The 22,880-nt window shown below is 45.5% G+C and overlaps 2 protein-coding genes across 9 annotated transcripts in view; one reads left to right on the top strand and one right to left on the bottom strand.

Annotated features, from left to right (window-relative positions):
• dmd (dystrophin) overlaps window positions 1-10,856 on the top strand; it is a 462,454-nt gene extending 451,598 nt beyond the window's left edge. Inside the window, exons 89-93 of the mRNA XM_090209468.1 lie at window positions 3,719-3,877; window positions 4,597-4,840; window positions 6,925-7,039; window positions 7,234-7,323; window positions 7,905-10,856. Coding sequence (XP_090065594.1) covers window positions 3,719-3,877; window positions 4,597-4,840; window positions 6,925-7,039; window positions 7,234-7,323; window positions 7,905-8,002 — 706 coding nt within the window. The 3' untranslated portion in view covers window positions 8,003-10,856. The remainder of the gene's footprint in view (window positions 1-3,718; window positions 3,878-4,596; window positions 4,841-6,924; window positions 7,040-7,233; window positions 7,324-7,904) is intronic.
• A 538-nt stretch (window positions 10,857-11,394) lies between these two features.
• Window positions 11,395-22,880, bottom strand: part of spag17 (sperm associated antigen 17) — a 48,870-nt gene continuing 37,384 nt past the window's right edge. For 2 of the 8 annotated variants that reach the window (XR_016488284.1, XR_016488285.1), the window contains exons 34-46: window positions 22,108-22,221; window positions 20,868-20,916; window positions 20,656-20,740; window positions 19,753-19,806; window positions 18,641-18,743; window positions 17,827-17,920; window positions 17,606-17,695; window positions 16,519-16,679; window positions 14,287-14,538; window positions 12,412-12,472; window positions 12,108-12,255; window positions 11,702-11,851; window positions 11,395-11,521 (exon numbers count right to left, since the gene is read on the bottom strand). Coding sequence is in view for 4 of the 8 variants with exons in the window: in XM_090207290.1 (XP_090063416.1) it covers window positions 11,484-11,521; window positions 11,702-11,851; window positions 12,108-12,255; window positions 12,412-12,472; window positions 14,287-14,465; window positions 16,519-16,679; window positions 17,606-17,698; window positions 17,827-17,920; window positions 18,641-18,743; window positions 19,753-19,806; window positions 20,656-20,740; window positions 20,868-20,916; window positions 22,108-22,221 (1,329 nt within the window). In the remaining 4 variants the exon portion in view is untranslated. Of the gene's footprint in view, window positions 11,522-11,701; window positions 11,852-12,107; window positions 12,256-12,411; window positions 12,473-14,286; window positions 14,539-16,518; window positions 16,680-17,605; window positions 17,699-17,826; window positions 17,921-18,640; window positions 18,744-19,752; window positions 19,807-20,655; window positions 20,741-20,867; window positions 20,917-22,107; window positions 22,222-22,880 lie in introns of all 8 variants that reach the window. The other 6 variants (XM_090207292.1, XM_090207294.1, XM_090207290.1 and 3 more) reach the window with 4 other exon arrangements.

Raw genomic sequence — 22,880 nt, 5'->3', positions numbered from 1 at the left:
AGACCATCTACTGACCATCTACTGACCATCTACAGACCATCTACAGACCATCTACAGACCAACTATTGACCATCTACAGACCATCTACTGACCATCTATTGACCATCTACAGACCATCTATAGACCATCTACAGACCATCTACTGACCATCTATAGACCATCTATAGACCATCTACAGACCATCTACAGACCATCTATTGACCATCTACAGACCAACTATTGACCATCTACAGACCATCTACAGACCATCTATTGACCATCTACAGACCATCTATTGACCATCTATTGACCATCTACAGACCATCTACTGACCATCTACAGACCATCTACAGACCATCTACAGACCATCTATAGACCATCTACAGACCATCTACAGACCATCTACAGACCATCTACAGACCATCTACAGACCATCTACAGACCATCTATTGACCATCTATTGACCATCTACAGACCATCTACTGACCATCTACAGACCATCTACAGACCATCTACAGACCATCTATAGACCATCTACAGACCATCTACAGACCATCTACAGACCATCTACAGACCATCTATTGACCATCTACAGACCATCTACAGACCATCTACAGACCATCTATTGACCATCTACAGACCATCTACAGACCATCTACAGACCATCTATAGACCATCTACTGACCCTCTATAGACCATCTACAGACCATCTACAGACCATCTACAGACCATCTACTGACCATCTACAGACCATCTATAGGGAACAATCCAAATACAATGTTGTCCTGTCAGGCTTTTATCAGTGAACTATAGAGAATCATCTGTGGATGTTCTTCTATCATTGGCTACTTTCATAAATCTCCTCCAATCCCTGTCTATGCACAAGACAGCTCTCTTAACATATATTTGATAAGTCCTTTAACCCTACCCCCAAGCCAACAGGTTAATGATATCACAACTTTAACCCTACCCCCAAGCCAACAGCCAGAATGATATCACAACTTTAACCCAACCCCCAAGCCAACAGGTTAATGATATCACAACTTTAACCCTACCCCCAAGCCAACAGGTTAATGATATCACAACTTTAACCCTACCCCCAAGCCAACAGGTTAATGATATCACAACTTTAACCCTACCCCCAAGCCAACAGGTTAATTATAACTTTAACCCTACCCCCAAGCCAACAGGTTAATGATATCACAACTTTAACCCTACCCCCAAGCCAACAGCCAGAATGATATCACAACTTTAACCCTACCCCCAAGCCAACAGGTTAATGATATCACAACTTTAACCCTACCCCCAAGCCAACAGGTTAATTATAACTTTAACCCTACCCCCAAGCCAACAGGTTAATTATAACTTTAACCCTACCCCCAAGCCAACAGGTTAATTATAACTTTAACCCTACCCCCAAGCCAACAGGTTAATTATAACTTTAACCCTACCCCCAAGCCAACAGGTTAATGATATCACAACTTTAACCCATCCCCCAAGCCAACAGGTTAATTATATCACAACTTTAACCCTACCCCCAAGCCAACAGGTTAATTATATCACAACTTTAACCCTACCCCCAAGCCAACAGGTTAATGATATCACAACTTTAACCCTACCCCCAAGCCAACAGGTTAATGATATCACAACTTTAACCCTACCCCCAAGCCAACAGGTTAATTATAACTTTAACCCTACCCCCAAGCCAACAGGTTAATGATATCACAACTTTAACCCTACCCCCAAGCCAACAGGTTAATTATAACTTTAACCCTACCCCCAAGCCAACAGGTTAATGATATCACAACTTTAACCCTACCCCCAAGCCAACAGGTTAATGATATCACAACTTTAACCCTACCCCCAAGCCAACAGGTTAATTATAACTTTAACCCTACCCCCAAGCCAACAGGTTAATGATATCACAACTTTAACCCTACCCCCAAGCCAACAGGTTAATGATATCACAACTTTAACCCTACCCCCAAGCCAACAGGTTAATGATATCACAACTTTAACCCTATCCCCAAGCCAACAGGTAAATTATAACTTTAACCCTACCCCCAAGCCAACAGGTTAATTATAACGTTAACCCTACCCCCAAGCCAACAGGTTAATGATATCACAACTTTAACCCTACCCCCAAGCCAACAGGTTAATTATAACGTTAACCCTACCCCCCAGCCAACAGGTTAATGATATCACAACTTTAACCCTACCCCCAGCCAACAGGTTAATGATATCACAACTTTAACCCTACCCCCCAAGCCAACAGGTTAATGATATCACAACTTTAACCCAACCCCCAAGCCAACAGGTTAATGATATCACAACTTTAACCCAACCCCCAAGCCAACAGGTTAATGATATCACAACTTTAACCCTACCCCCAGCCAACAGGTTAATGATATCACAACTTTAACCCTATCCCCAAGCCAACAGGTTAATGATATCACAACTTTAACCCTACCCCCCAAGCCAACAGGTTAATGATATCACAACTTTAACCCATCCCCCAAGCCAACAGGTTAATGATATCACAACTTTAACCCTACCCCCAAGCCAACAGCCAGAATGATATCACAACTTTAACCCTACCCCCAAGCCAACAGGTTAATGATATCACAACTTTAACCCTACCCCCAAGCCAACAGGTTAATGATATCACAACTTTAGCCCTACCCCCAAGCCAACAGGTTAATGATATCACAACTTTAACCCAACCCCCAAGCCAACAGGTTAATGACATCACAACTTTAGCCCTACCCCCCAAGCCAACAGGTTAATGATATCACAACTTTAACCCTACCCCCAAGCCAACAGGTTAATTATAACGTTAACCCTACCCCCAAGCCAACAGGTTAATTATAACTTTAACCCTACCCCCAAGCCAACAGGTTAATGACATCACAACTTTAGCCCTACCCCCAAGCCAACAGGTTAATTATAACGTTAACCCTACCCCCAAGCCAACAGGTTAATTATAACTTTAACCCTACCCCCAAGCCAACAGGTTAATGACATCACAACTTTAGCCCTACCCCCAAGCCAACAGGTTAATTATAACGTTAACCCTACCCCCAAGCCAACAGGTTAATTATAACTTTAACCCTACCTCCAAGCCAACAGGTTAATTATAACTTTAACCCTACCCCCAAGCCAACAGGTTAATGACATCACAACTTTAACCCTACCCCCAAGCCAACAGGTTAATGACATCACAACTTTAGCCCAACCCCCAAGCCAACAGGTTAATGACATCACAACTTTAGCCCAACCCCCAAGCCAACAGGTTAATGACATCACAACTTTAGCCCAACCCCCAAGCCAACAGGTAAATTATAACTTTAGCCCAACCCCCAAGCCAACAGGTAAATTATAACTTTAGCCCAACCCCCAAGCCAACAGGTTAATGATATCACAACTTTAGCCCCACCCCCCAGCCAACAGGTCTACATCTCAAAGGATATGTATTTGTCAGAGTGGATCATTGAACATTGAATGGAATCAAATATAATTGAATACTGAACAACAATCTGTGTTAAATGTGTCAATTTATAACTGGTTGTCTCCACTCTGTCTCTCTCGCTCTGTCTTTGTGGAACTGAAAATGAATGTTGTTAGTTGACTGGCTGGCCGTTGTGAGGCTGTTAGGTGTGACTGTCAGCTAATAGCAACCTCTCTCTGTGTGTATGTCCCCCCCCCCTCTCCATCTCCCTCCCTCCTTCTATCACTGTAGTGATGATGAACACCTGTTGATTCAGCACTACTGTCAGAGTCTGAACCAGGGCTCTCCCCTCAGCCAGCCACGCAGCCCCGCCCAGATCCTCATCTCCATGGAGAGTGAGGAGAAGGGGGAGCTGGAGAGGGTGCTCAACGACCTGGAGTCAGACAACAGGTGAGGGGAACAGTGTGACACGTTCATACCAACTGATCCCAACACAGACAAACTGATATAGACAAGCTTCTCCATCGAACGTCCATGTTGGATCCAGACGATTCTACAGTTGTGTCAGACAGTCAGTTTACGGTTGTCTTGTGGGTTGAGAGTTCGTCACTAGTTACCACAGCCACAAAGTCATAAACCCCACCTATTTAAAAAAATATATATCATTTTAAACCTAGCCTCAACCCTAACCACACTGCTAACCTTATGCCTAACCTTAAATTAAAACCTAAAAGGTCATTTTTGTTGTCATGAAATTTGACGATTTTATAGCCAATTCTGACTTTGTGGCTGTGGTAACTAGTGGAAACTGAGTTGATAGTGAGGTTTTTGGATCTAGGCCAGGTTACTGTAAAGCACTGTGTGACTGTTGTTGTAAAACAGATACAAAATCATTTGATTGAGGGATTAATTGACTAGACTGAGCTGAGTTAGCCTGGGTACCAGTCTGTTTGAGTTAATATTCAACTCCTTGGCATATCACGGAGTGGAATGTTAGGAAACAGGTTCTGGATTTCAGGCTAGAGCTGAGTCCCATTGTGTACATGTCAGTCAAGTGCCTTGCTCAAGGGCAAATCAACAGATTTTTCACCTAGACGGCTCGGGGATTCAAACCAGTGACCTTTCGGTTACTGGCCCAACACTCTTAACCTCTGTCCGCTCCCTCTCAGGAAGCTACAGGCGGAGTATGACAAGTTGAAGAAGGCCCACGACCACAAGGGTCTGTCCCCACTCCCCTCGCCCCCGGAGATGCTGCCCGCTTCGCCCCAGAGCCCACGGGACGCCGAGCTGATCGCTGAGGCCAAACTGCTGAGGCAGCACAAAGGACGGCTGGAGGCTCGCATGCAGATCCTGGAGGACCATAACAAACAACTGGAGTCACAGCTACACCGGCTCAGACAGCTACTGGAACAGGTCCTGAAACACACACTGTACACACACACACACACACACTATACACACACTATACACACACTGTACACACACTATACACACACTATACACACACTGTACACACACACACACACACTATACACACACACACACAATACACACACAGTACACACACACACACACTATACACACACTGTACACACACACACACACACACACACTATACACACACTATACACACACTGTACACACACACACACACAGTATACAGAAAGCACACAGTCCAAAACCAGTTATAATGACTCTGTCTGTCTCTCTATCTATCTATCCATCTATCCTACATGACCAAAAGTATGTGGACACCTGCTCGTTGAACATCTCATTCCAAAATCATGGCAATTAATATGGAGTTGGCCCCCCCTTTGCTGCTATAACATCCTCCACTCCTCTGGGAAGGTTTTCCACTAGATGTTGGAACATTTCTGCGGGGACTTGCCTCCATTCAGACACAAGAGCATTAGTGAGGTCGGGCACTGATGTTGGGCGATTAGGCTTTGTGCATGGGGGCATTGTCATTCTGAAACAGGAAAGGGCCTTCTCCACAACGTTGGAAGCACAGAATCGTCTAGAATGTCATTGCATGCTGTTCCTTCACTGGAAGGGGCGTAGCCCGAACCATGAAAAACAGTCCCAGACCATTATTCCTCCTCCAGCAAGCTTTACAGTTGGCACTATGCATTGGGGCAGGTAGTGTTCTCCTGGCAGCCACCACACCCAGATTTGTCCGTCAGACTGCCAGCTGGTGAAGCTTGATTCATCAGTCCAGAGAACATGTTTCCACTGCTCCAGAGTCCAGTGGCGGCGAGCTTTACACCACTCCAGCCAACGCTTGGCATTGCGCATGGTGATCTTAGGCTTGTGTGCGGCTGCTTGGCCATGGAAACCCATTTCATGAAGCTCCCGACGAACAGTTCTTGTGCTGGAACTTGGTAGTGAGTGTTGCAACCGAGGACAGATGATTTTTACACGCTAAGCGCTTCAGCACTCGGCGATCCCGTTCTGTGAGCTTGTGTGGTCTACTAATTCGCGGCTGAGCTGTTGTTGCTCCTAGACGTTTACACTTCACAATAACAGCACTTACAGTTGACCGGGGGCAGATCTAGGTGGGCAGAAATTTGACAAACTGACTTGTTGGAAAGGTGGCATTCTATGACGGTGCCACGTTGAAAGTCACTGAGCTCTTCAGGAAGGCCATTCTACTGCCACTGTTTGGCTATGGAGATTGCATGGCTGTGTGCTCGATTTTATACATGTCCACATACTTTTGTATATATACTGTGTCTGTCTCCAGACTGATGAGTGTGTGGGATAATGCCTGTCTGTCTCCAGACTGATGAGCGTGTGGGATAATGCCTGTCTGTCTCCAGACTGATGCGTGTGTGGGATAATGCCTGTGTCTGTCTCCAGACTGATGAGTGTGTGGGATAATGCCTGTGTCTGTCTCCAGACTGATGAGTGTGTGGGATAATGCCTGTGTCTATCTCCAGACTGATGAGTGTGTGGAATAATGCCTGTGTCTGTCTCCAGACTGATGAGTGTGTGGGATAATGCCTGTGTCTGTCTCCAGACTGATGAGTGTGTGGGATAATGCCTGTGTCTGTCTCCAGACTGATGAGTGTGTAGAATAATGCATGTGTCTGTCTCCAGACTGATGAGTGTGTGGGATAATGCCTGTGTGTCTCCAGACTGATGAGTGTGTGGGATAATGCCTGTGTATATCTCCAGACTGATGAGTGTGTGGGATAATGCCTGTGTCTGTCTCCAGACTGATGAGTGTGTGGGATAATGCCTGTGTCTGTCTCCAGACTGATGAGTGTGTGGGATAATGCCTGTGTCTGTCTCCAGACTGATGAGTGTGTGGAATAATGCCTGTGTCTATCTCCAGACTGATGAGTGTGTGGGATAATGCCTGTGTCTGTCTCCAGACTGATGAGTGTGTGGGATAATGCCTGTGTCTGTCTCCAGACTGATGAGTGTGTGGGATAATGCATGTGTCTGTCTCCAGACTGATGAGTGTGTGGGATAATGCCTGTGTCTGTCTCCAGACTGACTCCAAGGTGAACGGTACAGCCCTGTCCTCTCCCTCCACCTCGTCCCAGCGCTCTGACACCAGTCTGCCTCTGATGCGTGTAGCAGGCAGCCAGACTACAGAGACCATGGGTGAGACTGGAACTCCACTCAGCACAACATCACCAGCTATGAGCCCAGTGGACCAGACTGGTTGCTACAGTGTTAGGTCATATGTTGGGACACTCTGGTCCGGTTGACGCTGTACTGGTTTTAAAAATAAGTTTCCTATGAAGTCATTGTACTAACCTGAAGACGACTGGTTGGAATCATTTTCTTTGCTGTAGGTGACGATGAGCTGTCGAGTCCGTCCCAAGATGCATTGGGGCTAGAGGAGGTGATGGAGCAGCTAAACAACTCCTTCCCCCACAGCCAAGGTAGGATGCACACACATAGACACACACATAAACACGCACACACACGGACATCCTACTCACTCAAGCAATTTCCATAGATGCACAAATCACCTCATGTTAGACCTACAGTCCAGGAGGGTCATTCTCCTATTGATCTAACCAGTAGGATCAGCCTCAGTGGCATATCTTGAGCACTGTTATTAATTCTACACTTTGACTGACCTCTTGAAGTACATGGCCCCTTTTCCTCTCAGTCCTCTGATTGTTCCCTCCTTTCTCTTTATTTCCTTCTTCCCTGTTCTGTTTCTGTGACCCAGGAGGACGAAGGGGAAACCATTGAGAGGTCAGTGGGGTCACCAGCCCCGTCTACTGTACCCTCCTCTCCTGGCCAGTTCTCCCTCCTCTTCTCTCCTCTCTCTATTTCATTCCTCTTCCCTATTCCTCTATCTCTCATATTTCTTGGTGTATTTTGTGTTTGTTTGAGGGGATGGGGTGGGATTGTTGACTTTAGTATTTTAAGATATGCATTGATGAGTGTTTAATATTTGGGTGAGAGTGTGTGACTTGTCTGTCTGACGGTCCCTTCTGTCCCTCGTCTCCAGGACTGAGTGTAGGCAGTCTGTTCCACATGGCAGACGACCTGGGTCGAGCCATGGAGTCATTGGTCAACGTGATGACGGACGAACAGAGTGGCGAGTAGCGGAAGACGAGGGCCCGCCCCTTACCCACTCCCCAACCAACCCCCTCCCCCGCATGCTTTTCTAGTCAAAACAACTGGATCGGACACGTTTACAAAGAGAAATATACATATATTTTTGTGAAGGATCAGCATTACAAAACTTGTAGATTTCAGTCGTTTCTTAAAAGTATCGAAAATGGTTTTATTAACAAAAAGGCAGGTTTTTAAACTTCTATGCAATTGTATAATAAAAATAAGAGAAAGAAAAAGTATGTGTAAATCTGGTGAACGTATTTCCATTTCTTTGTATGGAACATTTCACAACATTTGTATCCAAAAGAAAGATTGTAAACATAAGGGTGCTTTATATTACAAAACTATGTTTATTATAACAACAAAAGATGATATACTGTAAAGGCAATGCAGTCGTCCTGTACCCTTTCAGCGTAGAGAGACTGACTGTGTGTGTGTATGCACGTTTGTGTGTGTCTTGGTACGCAAGGATGTGTGTGACGTGTGTGTGTGTGACGTGTGTGTGTGTGACGTGTGCGTGTGTGACGTGTGTGTGTGTGTGACGTGTGTGTGTGTGTGTGTGTGTGTGAAGGTAATCTATTTTCCACATTGCATTATAGCTTTTGCTTTGGGCTGATGCACCTCTTGTTGTTTATCAAACTATCCATCCATCCATAGGGTCATAGGTCATCTTTTTCTTCAGTACTGTCTGTTTGATGATCATCATATGATACTATGCCCTTTGCCTCGTTCACCGCAGCTCTGGTCCACTGCTATGTGTTGAATCTACCACGAGGAGCCATAGAGCACAGACTGAAAGGTCCAATCTGGGATATTAACAGCCGTTATTGTTGTTTTTTCAAATGAAGGATTGGGCCTTTAACACAGACAGAAAGAAAGTAACAGTGTTGTTTTAATACCTATTCATAGTGGTTTTGTAGGATTATGGAATTTAATTTAGATTTAATACCATTTAAAATAGAGCTACAGTACAGTGTGACATTTCAGCTGTTTGTAATCCTGAGATGATTTTATTGATTTGATCTGAGTTCTCTCCTAGTGTGATTGGGAGTGTTTTAAGATACAAGTGTATGATTCTAGAACCCCCAGTAATGCACGCTCTACCTCATTTTAATTGGTCAAAACCCAACTTTCACATTCTTTTTCACACCTTCCTAGGAAGGTGCAGAAAATATTCTACTGTAGCTGGATGCCATCGTAAAGAATCCATCCATGTTCTGAAATGGAATGAGTCCCTCCAGATACATACACTGTAGTGTCCTCAGTGTAGCTGGATGCCATCTTAAAGAATCCATCCATGTTCTGAAATGGAATGAGTCCCTCCAGATACATACACTGTAGTGTCCTCAGTGTAGCTGGATGCCATCTTAAAGAATCCATCCATGTTCTGAAATGGAACGAGTCCCTCCAGATACATACACTGTAGTGTCCTCAGTGTAGCTGGATGCCATCTTAAAGAATCCATCCATGTTCTGAAATGGAACGAGTCCCTCCAGATACATACACTGTAGTGTCCTCAGTGTAGCTGGATGCCATCTTAAAGAATCCATCCATGTTCTGAAATGGAATGACTCCCTCCAGATACATACACTGTAGTGTCCTCAGTGTAGCTGGATGCCATCTAAAAGAATCCATCCATGTTCTGAAATGGAACGAGTCCCTCCAGATACATACACTGTAGTGTCCTCAGTGTAGCTGGATGCCATCTTAAAGAATCCATCCATGTTCTGAAATGGAATGACTCCCTCCAGATACATACACTGTAGTGTCCTCAGTGTAGCTGGATGCCATCTTAAAGAACCCATCCATGTTCTGAAATGGAACGAGTCCCTCCAGATACATACACTGTAGTGTCCTCAGTGTAGCTGGATGCCATCTTAAAGAATCCATCCATGTTCTGAAATGGAATGAGTCCCTCCAGATACATACACTGTAGTGTCCTCAGTGTAGCTGGATGCCATCTTAAAGAACCCATCCATGTTCTGAAATGGAATGAGTCCCTCCAGATACATACACTGTTGTGTCCTCAGTGTAGCTGGATGCCATCTTAAAGAATCCATCCATGTTCTGAAATGGAATGACTCCCTCCAGATACATACACTGTAGTGTCCTCAGTGTAGCTGGATGCCATCTAAAAGAATCCATCCATGTTCTGAAATGGAACGAGTCCGTCCAGATACATACACTGTAGTGTCCTCAGTGTAGCTGGATGCCATCTTAAAGAATCCATCCATGTTCTGAAATGGAATGAGTCCCTCCAGATACATACACTGTAGTGTCCTCAGTGTAGCTGGATGCCATCTTAAAGAATCCATCCATGTTCTCAAATGGAATGACTCCCTCCAATCTGAATGTGTTCAGATACATACACTGTAGTGTCCTCGGCGGTTCATTAAGACAGAGAAATGAGGAAACTGGACCAGGGTGCACTACTGTTCTCCATCCTGGACAGACTAGAGTTGATCTCCTGTGTGATAATGCATTTGTTTTGTTGTGTGTTCCTTTATGGAATTGCCTGGTGTGGGGGCGTTATCAGTGTGAGATCACAGTCAATTCAATATTCCCATGTTGATTTAAAACCCAAACAGTTGAAGGTATTCTTCAGGATTGTTATAGTTTCATGACAACACCTTTTTGTTTCGTTTTTGCACCATGTTTATAGCAGCATGATCAAAGATACTGATTCATTAATCCACTGCGTCATTCATTTCTAACCCTGGAGTTGTATTGTCCATCTTTTCAATAACTCATTTGTTTCACAACATATCAAATCCCACCAAATATATGCCTTACTACTGTATTATAACATGCTTTACTGTGTCTATCAATAAAGCGGTGATGTTGACTTGAGCTCCGCCCTCGTCTTTCTCTAAACACACACACACACCACCTCACACACACACACCACACACACACCACCTCACTCACTCACACACACCACCTCACTCACACACACCACCTCACTCACACACACACCACCTCACTCAGACTGTCACACACACCACCTCACTCACACACACACCACCTCACTCACACACACACACCACCTCACACACACACCACCTCACTCACACACACACCACCTCACTCACACACACACACACCACCTCACTCACACACACACCTCACTCACACACACACACACCACCTCACTCACACACACACCACCTCACTCACTCACACACACACCACCTCACTCAGACCGTCACACACACCACCTCACTCACACACACACCACCTCACTCTCACACACACACACCACCTCACTCACAGACCGTCTCACACACACACCACCTCACTCAGAGACCGTCTCACACACACACCACCTCACTCACAGACCGTCACACACACCACCTCACTCACAGGAAAAACAAGGAATGTGTTATATCACTGTTCTTTATTCCTAAGATGTATTCTATTGAACAACGGCAATATGTGACCAAAACCCCAAAGCACGGTGAAAGTTGTTTTATATAAGTTGTCTCAATCCGTCTGATTCAATTTCACCTGGAAGTGGGAAGGAAAAGATCACGTTTCAGTGGGGAGTGAATGTAAAACACTTAGCATCCATTAGACATTACTTCATGTTCTTATACCATGGCATTGTTGAATACTGGTTTCTGATTGGCTTGAAGGGCATTCTAGAGAGTAATTAGTTCCAGTGTTCTGATACTGTAAATCACTAACCGGTGCTGGAGAGAAGAGGTCTGCGAGGGAGGACCACTCCACGTCTGACTGAGTGGGTGGAGGAGATGAGGCGTACCTTGGATACCCCTGTCTGGAGCCCGTTGGTATGATCCTTGGTCCTGGTGTCATACAGACGCTCGGGGAGGATGGGTGAGACCACTCGTTAAGGAGGGGACAACAGAGACCATCGCTGCTTTCACTGAGAGAAACTTTGACCTTCGCCATTAACTGTAAAAAACAATCATGTCCTCACTTGAGCTATTCTATAACCATACCTGCGTACTAGTGTAAGATCTCTCACTGCACAATGAAAACATCACTGAGGCGACCAACTCTATAGTAAATATTGTTATTCGTAGGGGACTATGCAAATAAAGTGTGACTAAAAGCCATTTGAGAAGGATATTAGCTAAGACGGGCAGGTAGAAGATCTCAGTCTCAGTCTTGATGTGGATGTGGTGTGAGATGTAGACCTCTCCCTCTGCAGACTCCTCCAGACCTATAGTCATGGCATACAGCTCCACCTGAAGCTCAGTCTTCATCCCAGCAGCCACCTGCAACAAAGGTCAGGGGTCAATTTAGTCATATCAGGAAGTGAAGTGAGATGTATGAATCTAAAACATCCTCAAAGAAAACAATGGGAAATGTTCAGTTTGTGTAATTGAATCAAGCTGACTACGGTAACTATCACTCTGCTCAGTAGAACTCACAGGTCCAGGGGTGTAGATGACTCTGATTCCAGTACCAGGGGACGGCTGTTTCACACTGAACCTAAAGTACAACAACACAGAACAGTCGCTGAACCCACCAGAACATAGACAGAGGAGAACACACCCTGACGACCAAGACCTTAAACCTTGTCATTTTCACTGCACCACCATCCTTGACAGACATGTCCACAAACAGCCATACTAATTGTTCATGGATGTATATCTACAGTGCCTTGCGAAAGTATTCGGCCCCCTTGAACTTTGCGACCTTTTGCCACATTTCAGGCTTCAAACATAAAGATATAAAACTGTATTTTTTTTTTAAGAATCAACAACAAGTGGGACACAATCATGAAGTGGAACGACATTTATTGGATATTTCAAACTTTTTTAACAAATCAAAAACTGAAAAATTGGGCGTGCAAAATTATTCAGCCCCTTTACTTTCAGTGCAGCAAACTCTCTCCAGAAGTTCAGTGAGGATCTCTGAATGATCCAATGTTGACCTAAATGACTAATGATGATAAATACAATCCACCTGTGTGTAATCAAGTCTCCGTATAAATGCACCTGCACTGTGATAGTCTCAGAGGTCCGTCAAAAGCGCAGAGAGCATCATGAAGAACAAGGAACACACCAGGCAGGTCCGAGATACTGTTGTGAAGAAGTTTAAAGCCGGATTTGGATACAAAAAGATTTCCCAAGCTTTAAACATCCCAAGGAGCACTGTGCAAGCGATAATATTGAAATGGAAGGAGTATCAGACCACTGCAAATCTACCAAGACCTGGCCGTCCCTCTAAACTTTCAGCTCATACAAGGAGAAGACTGATCAGAGATGCAGCCAAGAGGCCCATGATCACTCTGGATGAACTGCAGAGATCTACAGCTGAGGTGGGAGACTCTGTCCATAGGACAACAATCAGTCGTATATTGCACAAATCTGGCCTTTATGGAAGAGTGGCAAGAAGAAAGCCATTTCTTAAAGATATCCATAAAAAGTGTTGTTTAAAGTTTGCCACAAGCCACCTGGGAGACACACCAAACATGTGGAAGAAGGTGCTCTGGTCAGATGAAACCAAAATTGAACTTTTTGGCAACAATGCAAAACGTTATGTTTGGCGTAAAAGCAACACAGCTCATCACCCTGAACACACCATGCCCACTGTCAAACATGGTGGTGGCAGCATCATGGTTTGGGCCTGCTTTTCTTCAGCAGGGACAGGGAAGATGGTTAAAATTGATGGGAAGATGGATGGAGCCAAATACAGGACCATTCTGGAAGAAAACCTGATGGAGTCTGCAAAAGACCTGAGACTGGGACGGAGATTTGTCTTCCAACAAGACAATGATCCAAAACATAAAGCAAAATCTACAATGGAATGGTTCAAAAATAAACATATCCAGGTGGTAGAATGGCCAAGTCAAAGTCCAGACCTGAATCCAATCGAGAATCTGTGGAAAGAACTGAAAACTGCTGTTCACAAATGCTCTCCATCCAACCTCACTGAGCTCGAGCTGTTTTGCAAGGAGGAATGTGAAAAAATGTCAGTCTCTCGATGTGCAAAACTGATAGAGACGTACCCCAAGCGACTTACAGCTGTAATCGCAGCAAAAGGTGGTGCTACAAGGGGCACCACCTTTTGGGGGGCTGAATAATTTTGCACGCCCAATTTTTCAGTTTTTGATTTGTTAAAAAAGTTTGAAATATCCAATAAATGTCGTTCCACTTCATGATTGTGTCCCACTTGTTGTTGATTCTTCACAAAAAATACAGTTTTATATCTTTATGTTTGAAGCCTGAAATGTGGCAAACGGTCACAAAGTTCAAGGGGGCCGAATACTTTCGCAAGGCACTGTATGTGTCTGGTCTGACCTGCAGGTGTGGAAGCCCACGTTCTTCATGAGCACAGGGACGCTGTAGCTGCAGCCCTCCTTTAGGGTCCCAAACTGGACCTCTGCTGGGAGGAGCTCAAACCCCCGTGGGGCGAGCTGCCCCCCCGTCACAGACACAGTCTTCACCTTCCTCCTCACCGGCTCCTCTACACACAGGAACTGAGAGCCAGACTCGTGTTAGGTCCCCGTGGTAATGCCTGGGCTCTAGCTCAGTAAGCTGCGACTTATTGAACTGGCAGGACAGATACATTAGTGTTAACTGACGTGGTTCAGTGTATTCACCTTGGACCAGAAGACTTGTGTTAGCTCCCTGGGCTACAGCCTAGGCTTTAGCTCAGCAGGATAACACCGTCTTGTGGCGTCTAGATGACCCGGGGCTACATTAAATCCATATCGTGAAAGATCCACGTTATAGCGCCACTGAAATCTGAAAGGTAATTTTCATATGCAGCGTTTCCCGTGAATGTGGGAACATTTTGCCCTTTAAATTTCAAATGGCGCTAGAGCTCAGATCTTCCATGATACAGATTATATCTAGGCCCCAGTCACACACTCCCCATATGTCCCCCAGCCCACACTCCCATCAATTCACAACATTCACACCTACAGTCACACACTTCCCATATGTACCCCAGCCCACACTCCCACCAATTCACAACATTCACACCTACAGTCACACACTCCCCATATGTACCCCAGCCCACACTCCCACCAATTCACAACATTCACACCTACAGTCACACACTCCCCATATGTCCCCCAGCCCACACTCCCATCAATTCACAACATTCACACCTACAGTCACACACTTCCCATATGTCCCCCAGCCCACACTCCCATCAATTCACAACATTCACACCTACAGTCACACACTTCCCATATGTCCCCCAGCCCACCAATTCACAACATTCACACCTACAGTCACACACTTCCCATATGTCCCCCAGCCCACCAATTCACAACATTCACACCTACAGTCACACACTTCCCATATGTCCCCCAACCCACACTCCCACCAATTCACAACATTCACACCTACAGTCACACACTCCCCATATGTCCCCCAGCCCATCAATTCACAACATTCACACCTACAGTCACACACACCCCATATGTCCCCCAGCCCACACTCCCACCAATTCACAACATTCACACCTACAGTCACACACACCCCATATGTCCCCCAGCCCACACTCCCATCAATTCACAACATTCACACCTACAGTCACACACACCCCATATGTCCCCCAGCCCACACTCCCACCAATTCACAACATTCACACCTACAGTCACACACTCCCCATATGTCCCCCAGCCCACACCACCACCAATTCACAACATTCACACCTACAGTCACACACTCCCCATATGTCCCCCAGCCCACACTCCCACCAATTCACAACATTCACACCTACAGTCACACACTCCCCATATGTCCCCCAGCCCACACTCCCACCAATTCACAACATTCACACCTACAGTCACACACTCCCCATATGTCCCCCAGCCCACACTCCCACCAATTCACAACATTCACACCTACAGTCACACACTCCCCACATGTCCCCCAGCCCACACTCCCATCAATTCACAACATTCACACCTACAGTCACACACTCCCCATATGTCCCCCAGCCCACACTCCCACCAATTCACAACATTCACACCTACAGTCACACACTCCCCATATGTCCCCCAGCCCACACTCCCACCAATTCACAACATTCACACCTACAGTCACACACTCCCCACATGTCCCCCAGCCCACACTCCCACCAATTCACAACATTCACACCTACAGTCACACACTCCCCATATGTCCCCCAGCCCACACTCCCACCAATTCACAACATTCACACCTACAGTCACACACTCCCCACATGTCCCCCAGCCCATCAATTCACAACATTCACACCTACAGTCACAAACATTTCCTCAATCGACATATGCACCTCTCACTGGGTGGGTGAGGAACACTAGTGTGTGCACCTGTGTGTGTGCACCTGTGCGCGTGTGTATGTGTGTGTGTATATGTATGTACGTCACAGTGTGTGTGTGTGTGAGTGTGAGTATATGTATGTACGTCACAGTGTGTGTGTGTGTGTGTGTGTGTGTGTGTGTGTGTGTGTGTGTGTGTGTGTGTGTGTGTGTGTGTATATGTATGTACGTCACAGTGTGTGTGTGTGTGTGTGTGTGTGTGTGTGTGTGTTACCTGCTGGTTGGGCACGCTGAAGGGTTTGGAGCTGAGGATGGAGGCTGGCAGCTTGACTCTGTGTCTGCGTGGGTTCCCTGCCACGTCCACCTGGGTACTGCCAGGCCCAATCCCACCACCATGCTGCTGCTTCACTGTAGAGACACCATGAGAGCTGTCCCCTACAGGAGAACACACACAGATCTAGATATCAGTAACACAGTAACACATACAAGACCATGATGACTGATTTATATACAGTAGGTGTCTGCAAACTGTTGGGAAAATGGTGTTTGACCAAATAGAATTATCTTTGTCGGTTAGTCATTCAGCAGACGCTCTTCTCCAGAGCCACTTACAGTTAGTGCATTCATCTTACGATGGCTAGGTGGGACAACTTTTCAACTACCAACTTGAGTAAATGTCTGATTTTCAAGGTATTCCAGTACTTGAATTTCAGAGTGCCAAATTCAAGCACCTCGTGCGAACCCTGTCTACCAGACATGCCACCAGGGGTCTTTTCAAAGTCCCCAGGTTCAGAACAAATTCAAGCACCTTGTGCGAACCCTGCCTACCAGACATGCCACCAGGGGTCTTTTCAAAGTCCCCAGGTTCAGAACAAATTCAAGCACCTCGTGCGAACCCTGCCTACCAGACATGCCACCAGGGGTCTTTTCAAAGTCCCCAGGTTCAGAACAAATTCAAGCACCTTGTGCGAACCCTGCCTACCAGACATGCCACCAGGGGTCTTTTCAAAGTCCCCAGGTTCAGAACAAATTCAAGCACCTCGTGCGAACCCTGCCTACCAGACATGCCACCAGGGGTCTTTTCAAAGTCCACAGATCCAGAAAAACTGATAAAGCAATACCTCACGGCACAACGCCGCAGTACATACATACTTGTTGTGTTTATGTACTGACATGTATGTATAACTGATAGACGCACACACACACACACACACACACACACTAAGGTTTTTAAACTGATGTAAATTGTAAAGTCATTTGTCTGTAATGTCTTTTTCGTTATGACTCGAACCCCAGTAAGACCAGCTGTCACCACTCTTACCCTAACACTAACCCAAGTCTAAGTCGTGTACTGAGCAGACCTGCAGTTTGAGGGGTGGGGTTGGTGGGTCTCCTAGGCAGCGCATCACTTCCTGCTGCGTGAGAGGGCGTGGGGTTCAAAGGTCGCTGGGCTGCTTCAAGAACACACACAAGAACAAATAACATGCAAAACAGGGTCACTTTCTTAATGAAGGATAAAATATCACAATACTGTATCATCCATATATCATTAGTATTGTTTTAAATGTAGCCTAGCTTTAACCTGTCTCCCGAGGGGCATCTCTGAGGTAGTTCTGGGAGTTGGGAGTGTTGGGGAATGGAGGAAGGTCCTGAGACAGAGATCTCATATCAGGGACCTGACGGGGAAACCCAGATAGTTGTTTTATATACGTACAGTAGCTGAGCTGAATACAATGTGCAATATGTTGGAGAGGCACACAGTGAAGCTAATATTAACCTCTGTACCAAACCAAACGCTAGGCTAGTAGCATTGGGAAATATTGTCTTATATTAACCACCTCTGTACCAAACCAAACGCTAGGCTAGTAGCATTGGGAAATATTGTCTTATATTAACCACCTCTGTACCAAACCAAACGCTAGGCTAGTAGCATTGGGAAATATTGTCTTATATTAACCTCTGTACCAAACCAAACGCTAGGCTAGTAGCATTGGGAAATATTGTCTTATATTAACCACCTCTGTACCAAACCAAACGCTAGGCTAGTAGCATTGGGAAATATTGTCTTATATTAACCACCTCTGTACCAAACCAAACGCTAGGCTAGTAGCATTGGGAAATATTGTCTTATATTAACCACCTCTGTACCAAACCAAACGCTAGGCTAGTAGCATTGGGAAATATTGTCTTATATTAACTACCTCTGTACCAAACCAAACGCTAGGCTAGTAGCATTGGGAAATATTGTCTAGACGCTTTTTTCCAGTTGAGATGAAGTTTATAAATTGACTGGCTGGGCTGTGGGACAATGGATGTGTATTAATGAATCCAATGGAACTGTTAACAGCCATTACGTAGCTGTGCTGAATACAATCCATTAATGAGAAAGCTGTCACCTCCGAGTACTCGAAACCTGCTCCTTTCTCTGAGTGGAAATAAGGAGGAATGATTCTGTTCCTTAGAGCCGCTCTGTAAATCTTCTCCTGGTCCAGCTCCTGTCTGAACAGTACAGCAACATTAAAACATTCATTAATAGCTGGGAAAAGATGTGAATGTCCACTATGTCAGCTCTATAATACAGAGCAGTTAGTTAGTTACCTGTGTTGCTCTATCCTGCTCTTCCACATAGTTACCTGTGTTGCTCTATCCTGCTCTTCCACATAGTTACCTGTGTTGCTCTATCCTGCTCTTCCACATAGTTACCTGTGTTGCTCTATCCTGCTCTTCCACATAGTTACCTGTGTTGCTCTATCCTGCTCTTCCACATAGTTACCTGTGTTGCTCTATCCTGCTCTTCCACATAGTTACCTGTGTTGCTCTATCCTGCTCTTCTACATAGTTACCTGTGTTGCTCTATCCTGCTCTTCCACATAGTTTCCTGTGTTGCTCTATCCTGCTCTTCTACATAGTTACCTGTGTTGCTCTATCCTGCTCTTCCACATAGTTACCTGTGTTGCTCTATCCTGCTCTTCCACATAGTTACCTGTGTTGCTCTATCATGCTCTTCCACATAGTTACCTGTGTTGCTCTATCCTGCTCTTCCACATAGTTACCTGTGTTGCTCTATCCTGCTCTTCCACATAGTTACCTGTGTTGCTCTATCCTGCTCTTCCACATAGTTACCTGTGTTGCTCTATCCTGCTCTTCCACATAGTTACCTGTGTTGCTCTATCCTGCTCTTCTACATAGTTACCTGTGTTGCTCTATCCTGCTCTTCCACATAGTTTCCTGTGTTGCTCTATCCTGCTCTTCTACATAGTTACCTGTGTTGCTCTATCCTGCTCTTCCACATAGTTACCTGTGTTGCTCTATCCTGCTCTTCTACATAGTTACCTGTGTTGCTCTATCCTGCTCTTCCACATAGTTACCTGTGTTGCTCTATCCTGCTCTTCCACATAGTTACCTGTGTTGCTCTATCCTGCTCTTCCACATAGTTACCTGTGTTGCTCTATCCTGCTCTTCCACATAGTTACCTGTGTTGCTCTATCCTGCTCTTCCACATAGTTACCTGTGTTGCTCTATCCTGCTCTTCCACATAATATCCTTCGCCTCTTCGCTGAAGCTGTAAAACAGGAGATTGTAATATGATGAGAAGATAATGGAAAAGGTTCAAAGCTGTCGATATTTATGTTCATAGTTTAACTAAACCCATTAGTACAGGGAAAATAAGATGGCTACTAATCAGAGACTCATGAGAAATATGATCTACAGATCTAAGGTCTGGTTAGTTATGATACTGATCTAGGACCAGGCTAGTTATGATACTGATCTAGGACCAGGCTAGTTATGATACTGATCTAGGACCAGGCTAGTTATGATACTGATCTAGGACCAGGCTAGTTATGATACTGATCTAGGACCAGGCTAGTTATGATACTGATCTAAGACCAGGCTAGTTATGATACTGATCTAAGACCAGGTTAGTTATGATACTGATCTAAGACCAGGTTAGTTATGATACTGATCTAAGACCAGGTTAGTTATGATACTGATCTAGGACCAGGCTAGTTATGATATTGATCTAGGACCAGGCTAGTTATGATACTGATCTAGGACCAGGCTAGTTATGATACTGATCTAGGACCAGGCTAGTTATGATACTGATCTAGGACCAGGCTAGTTATTATACTGATCTAGGACCAGGCTAGTTATGATACTGATCTAAGACCAGGTTAGTTATGATAGTGATCTAGGACCAGGCTAGTGATGATACTGATCTAGGACCAGGCTAGTTATGATACTGATCTAGGACCAGGCTAGTGATGATACTGATCTAGGACCAGGCTAGTTATGATACTGATCTAGGACCAGGCTAGTGATGATACTGATCTAGGACCAGGCTAGTTATGATACTGATCTAGGACCAGGCTAGTTATTATACTGATCTAGGACCAGGCTAGTTCTGACTCACCTGTCTGTGTGTTTCTCTGAGAGCGAGGCCTCAGTCTGCAGGGCTGGAGTCTTCACTGCCTGGATGTACAGGGTGGCTGCATCCACTGAGGTGGAACAAACACAAACACTCCCTATTCAACTCACCATTCCTTTCCCTTATCCAATTCATTGCTACAGCTAGGAAATCATCTCCAAGCACCATAAAGTGCCACGCCAAAATGAAGGACTCACCGGGGCAGATTCTGTTCTCTATAGTGGGGTGCTCTGACTCTGGAAGTGACTGAGGAGGAAGAAATGCACATGGTGTCACAGAGTAACAGAATACTACAGCACCCGAGTAACACAATACTACAGCACCCAAGTAACAGAATACTACAGCACCCAAGTAAAATAATACTACAGCACCTGAGTAACAGAATTCCACAGCACCCGAGTAACAGAATACTACGGCACCTGAGTAACAGAACACTACATCAACCGAGTAACAGAATACTACATCAACCGAGTAACAGAATACTACAGCACCCGAGTAACAGAACACTACAGCACCTGAGTAACAGAATACTACAGCACCCGAGTAACAGAACACTACAGCACCCGAGTAACAGAATACTACAGCACCCGAGTAACAGAACACTACAGCATCCGAGTAACAGAATACTACAGCACCCGAGTAACAGAACACTACAGCACCCGAGTAACAGAATACTACAGCACCCGAGTAACAGAACACTACAGCACCCGAGTAACAGAATACTACAGCACCCGAGTAACAGAACACTACAGCACCCGAGTAACAGAATACTACAGCACCCGAGTAACAGAACACTACAGCACCCGAGTAACAGAACACTACAGCATCCGAGTAACAGAATACTACAGCACCCGAGTAACAGAACACTACAGCATCCGAGTAACAGAATACTACAGCACCCGAGTAACAGAACACTACAGCATCCGAGTAACAGAATACTACAGCACCCGAGTAACAGAACACTACAGCACCCGAGTAACAGAACACTACAGCACCCGAGTAACAGAATACTACAGCACCTGAGTAACAGAATACTACAGCACCTGAGTAACAGAACACTACAGCACCCGAGTAACAGAATACTACAGCACCTGAGTAACAGAATACTACAGCACCTGAGTAACAGAATACTACAGCACCTGAGTAACAGAATACTACAGCACCTGAGTAACAGAACACTACAGCACCCGAGTAACAGAATACTACAGCACCCGAGTAACAGAACACTACAGCACCCGAGTAACAGAATACTACAGCACCCGAGTAACAGAACACTACAGCACCCGAGTAACAGAATACTACAGCACCCGAGTAACAGAACACTACAGCACCCGAGTAATTTGGACATATTTGATCAGGTCAGTGGCGTGGACCTTCTCCTCCTTCTCTGTGTGTGTGTGTGTGTGTGTGTGTGTGTGTGTGTGTGTACTGACTGACCAGGACCAGTTTGAGCAGGTCAGCAGCGTGGATCTTCTCCTCCTCAGTACGAGGGTCATTCAGCTGCATCTTCTCTGTCAGGTTCTCTCTCTGGATAACCTGCTCCATGTACTCCTACAATACCAGGTACAGGAGGAGGACAACATGTTGAGACAGGACCAGGTACAGGAGGAGGAGGACACCATGTTGAGACAGGACCAGGTACAGGAGGAGGAGGACCACATGTTGAGACAGGACCAGGTACAGGAGGAGGAGGACAACATGTTGAGATAGGACCAGGTACAGGAGGAGGAGGACCACATGTTGAGACAGGACCAGGTACAGGAGGAGGACCAGGTACAGGAGGAGGACCACATGTTGAGACAGGACCAGGTACAGGAGGAGGACCAGGTACAGGAGGACCAGGTACAGGAGGAGGACCAGGTACAGGAGGAGGAGGACCACATGTTGAGACAGGACCAGGTACAGGAGGAGGACCAGGTACAGGAGGAGGACCACATGTTGACACACAGATTACACCGCATACCAAACACATGTTGACATACAGATTACACTGCATACCAAACACATGTTGACATACAGATTACACCGCATACCAAACACATGGTGACATACAGATTACACTGCATACCAAACACATGTTGACATACAGAGTACACTGCATACCAAACACATGTTGACATACAGATTACACCCCATACCAAACACATGTTGACATACAGAGTACACTGCATACCAAACACATGTTGACATACAGATTACACTGCATACCA

The sequence above is a fragment of the Oncorhynchus mykiss genome, chromosome 18, assembly GCF_057628025.1.
Source record: "Oncorhynchus mykiss isolate SJ-2025 chromosome 18, ASM5762802v1, whole genome shotgun sequence".
Lineage (NCBI taxonomy): Eukaryota > Metazoa > Chordata > Actinopteri > Salmoniformes > Salmonidae > Oncorhynchus > Oncorhynchus mykiss.
Note: the sequence above shows the minus strand (reverse complement) of the source record. Positions and strands in the feature narration are given on the sequence as shown.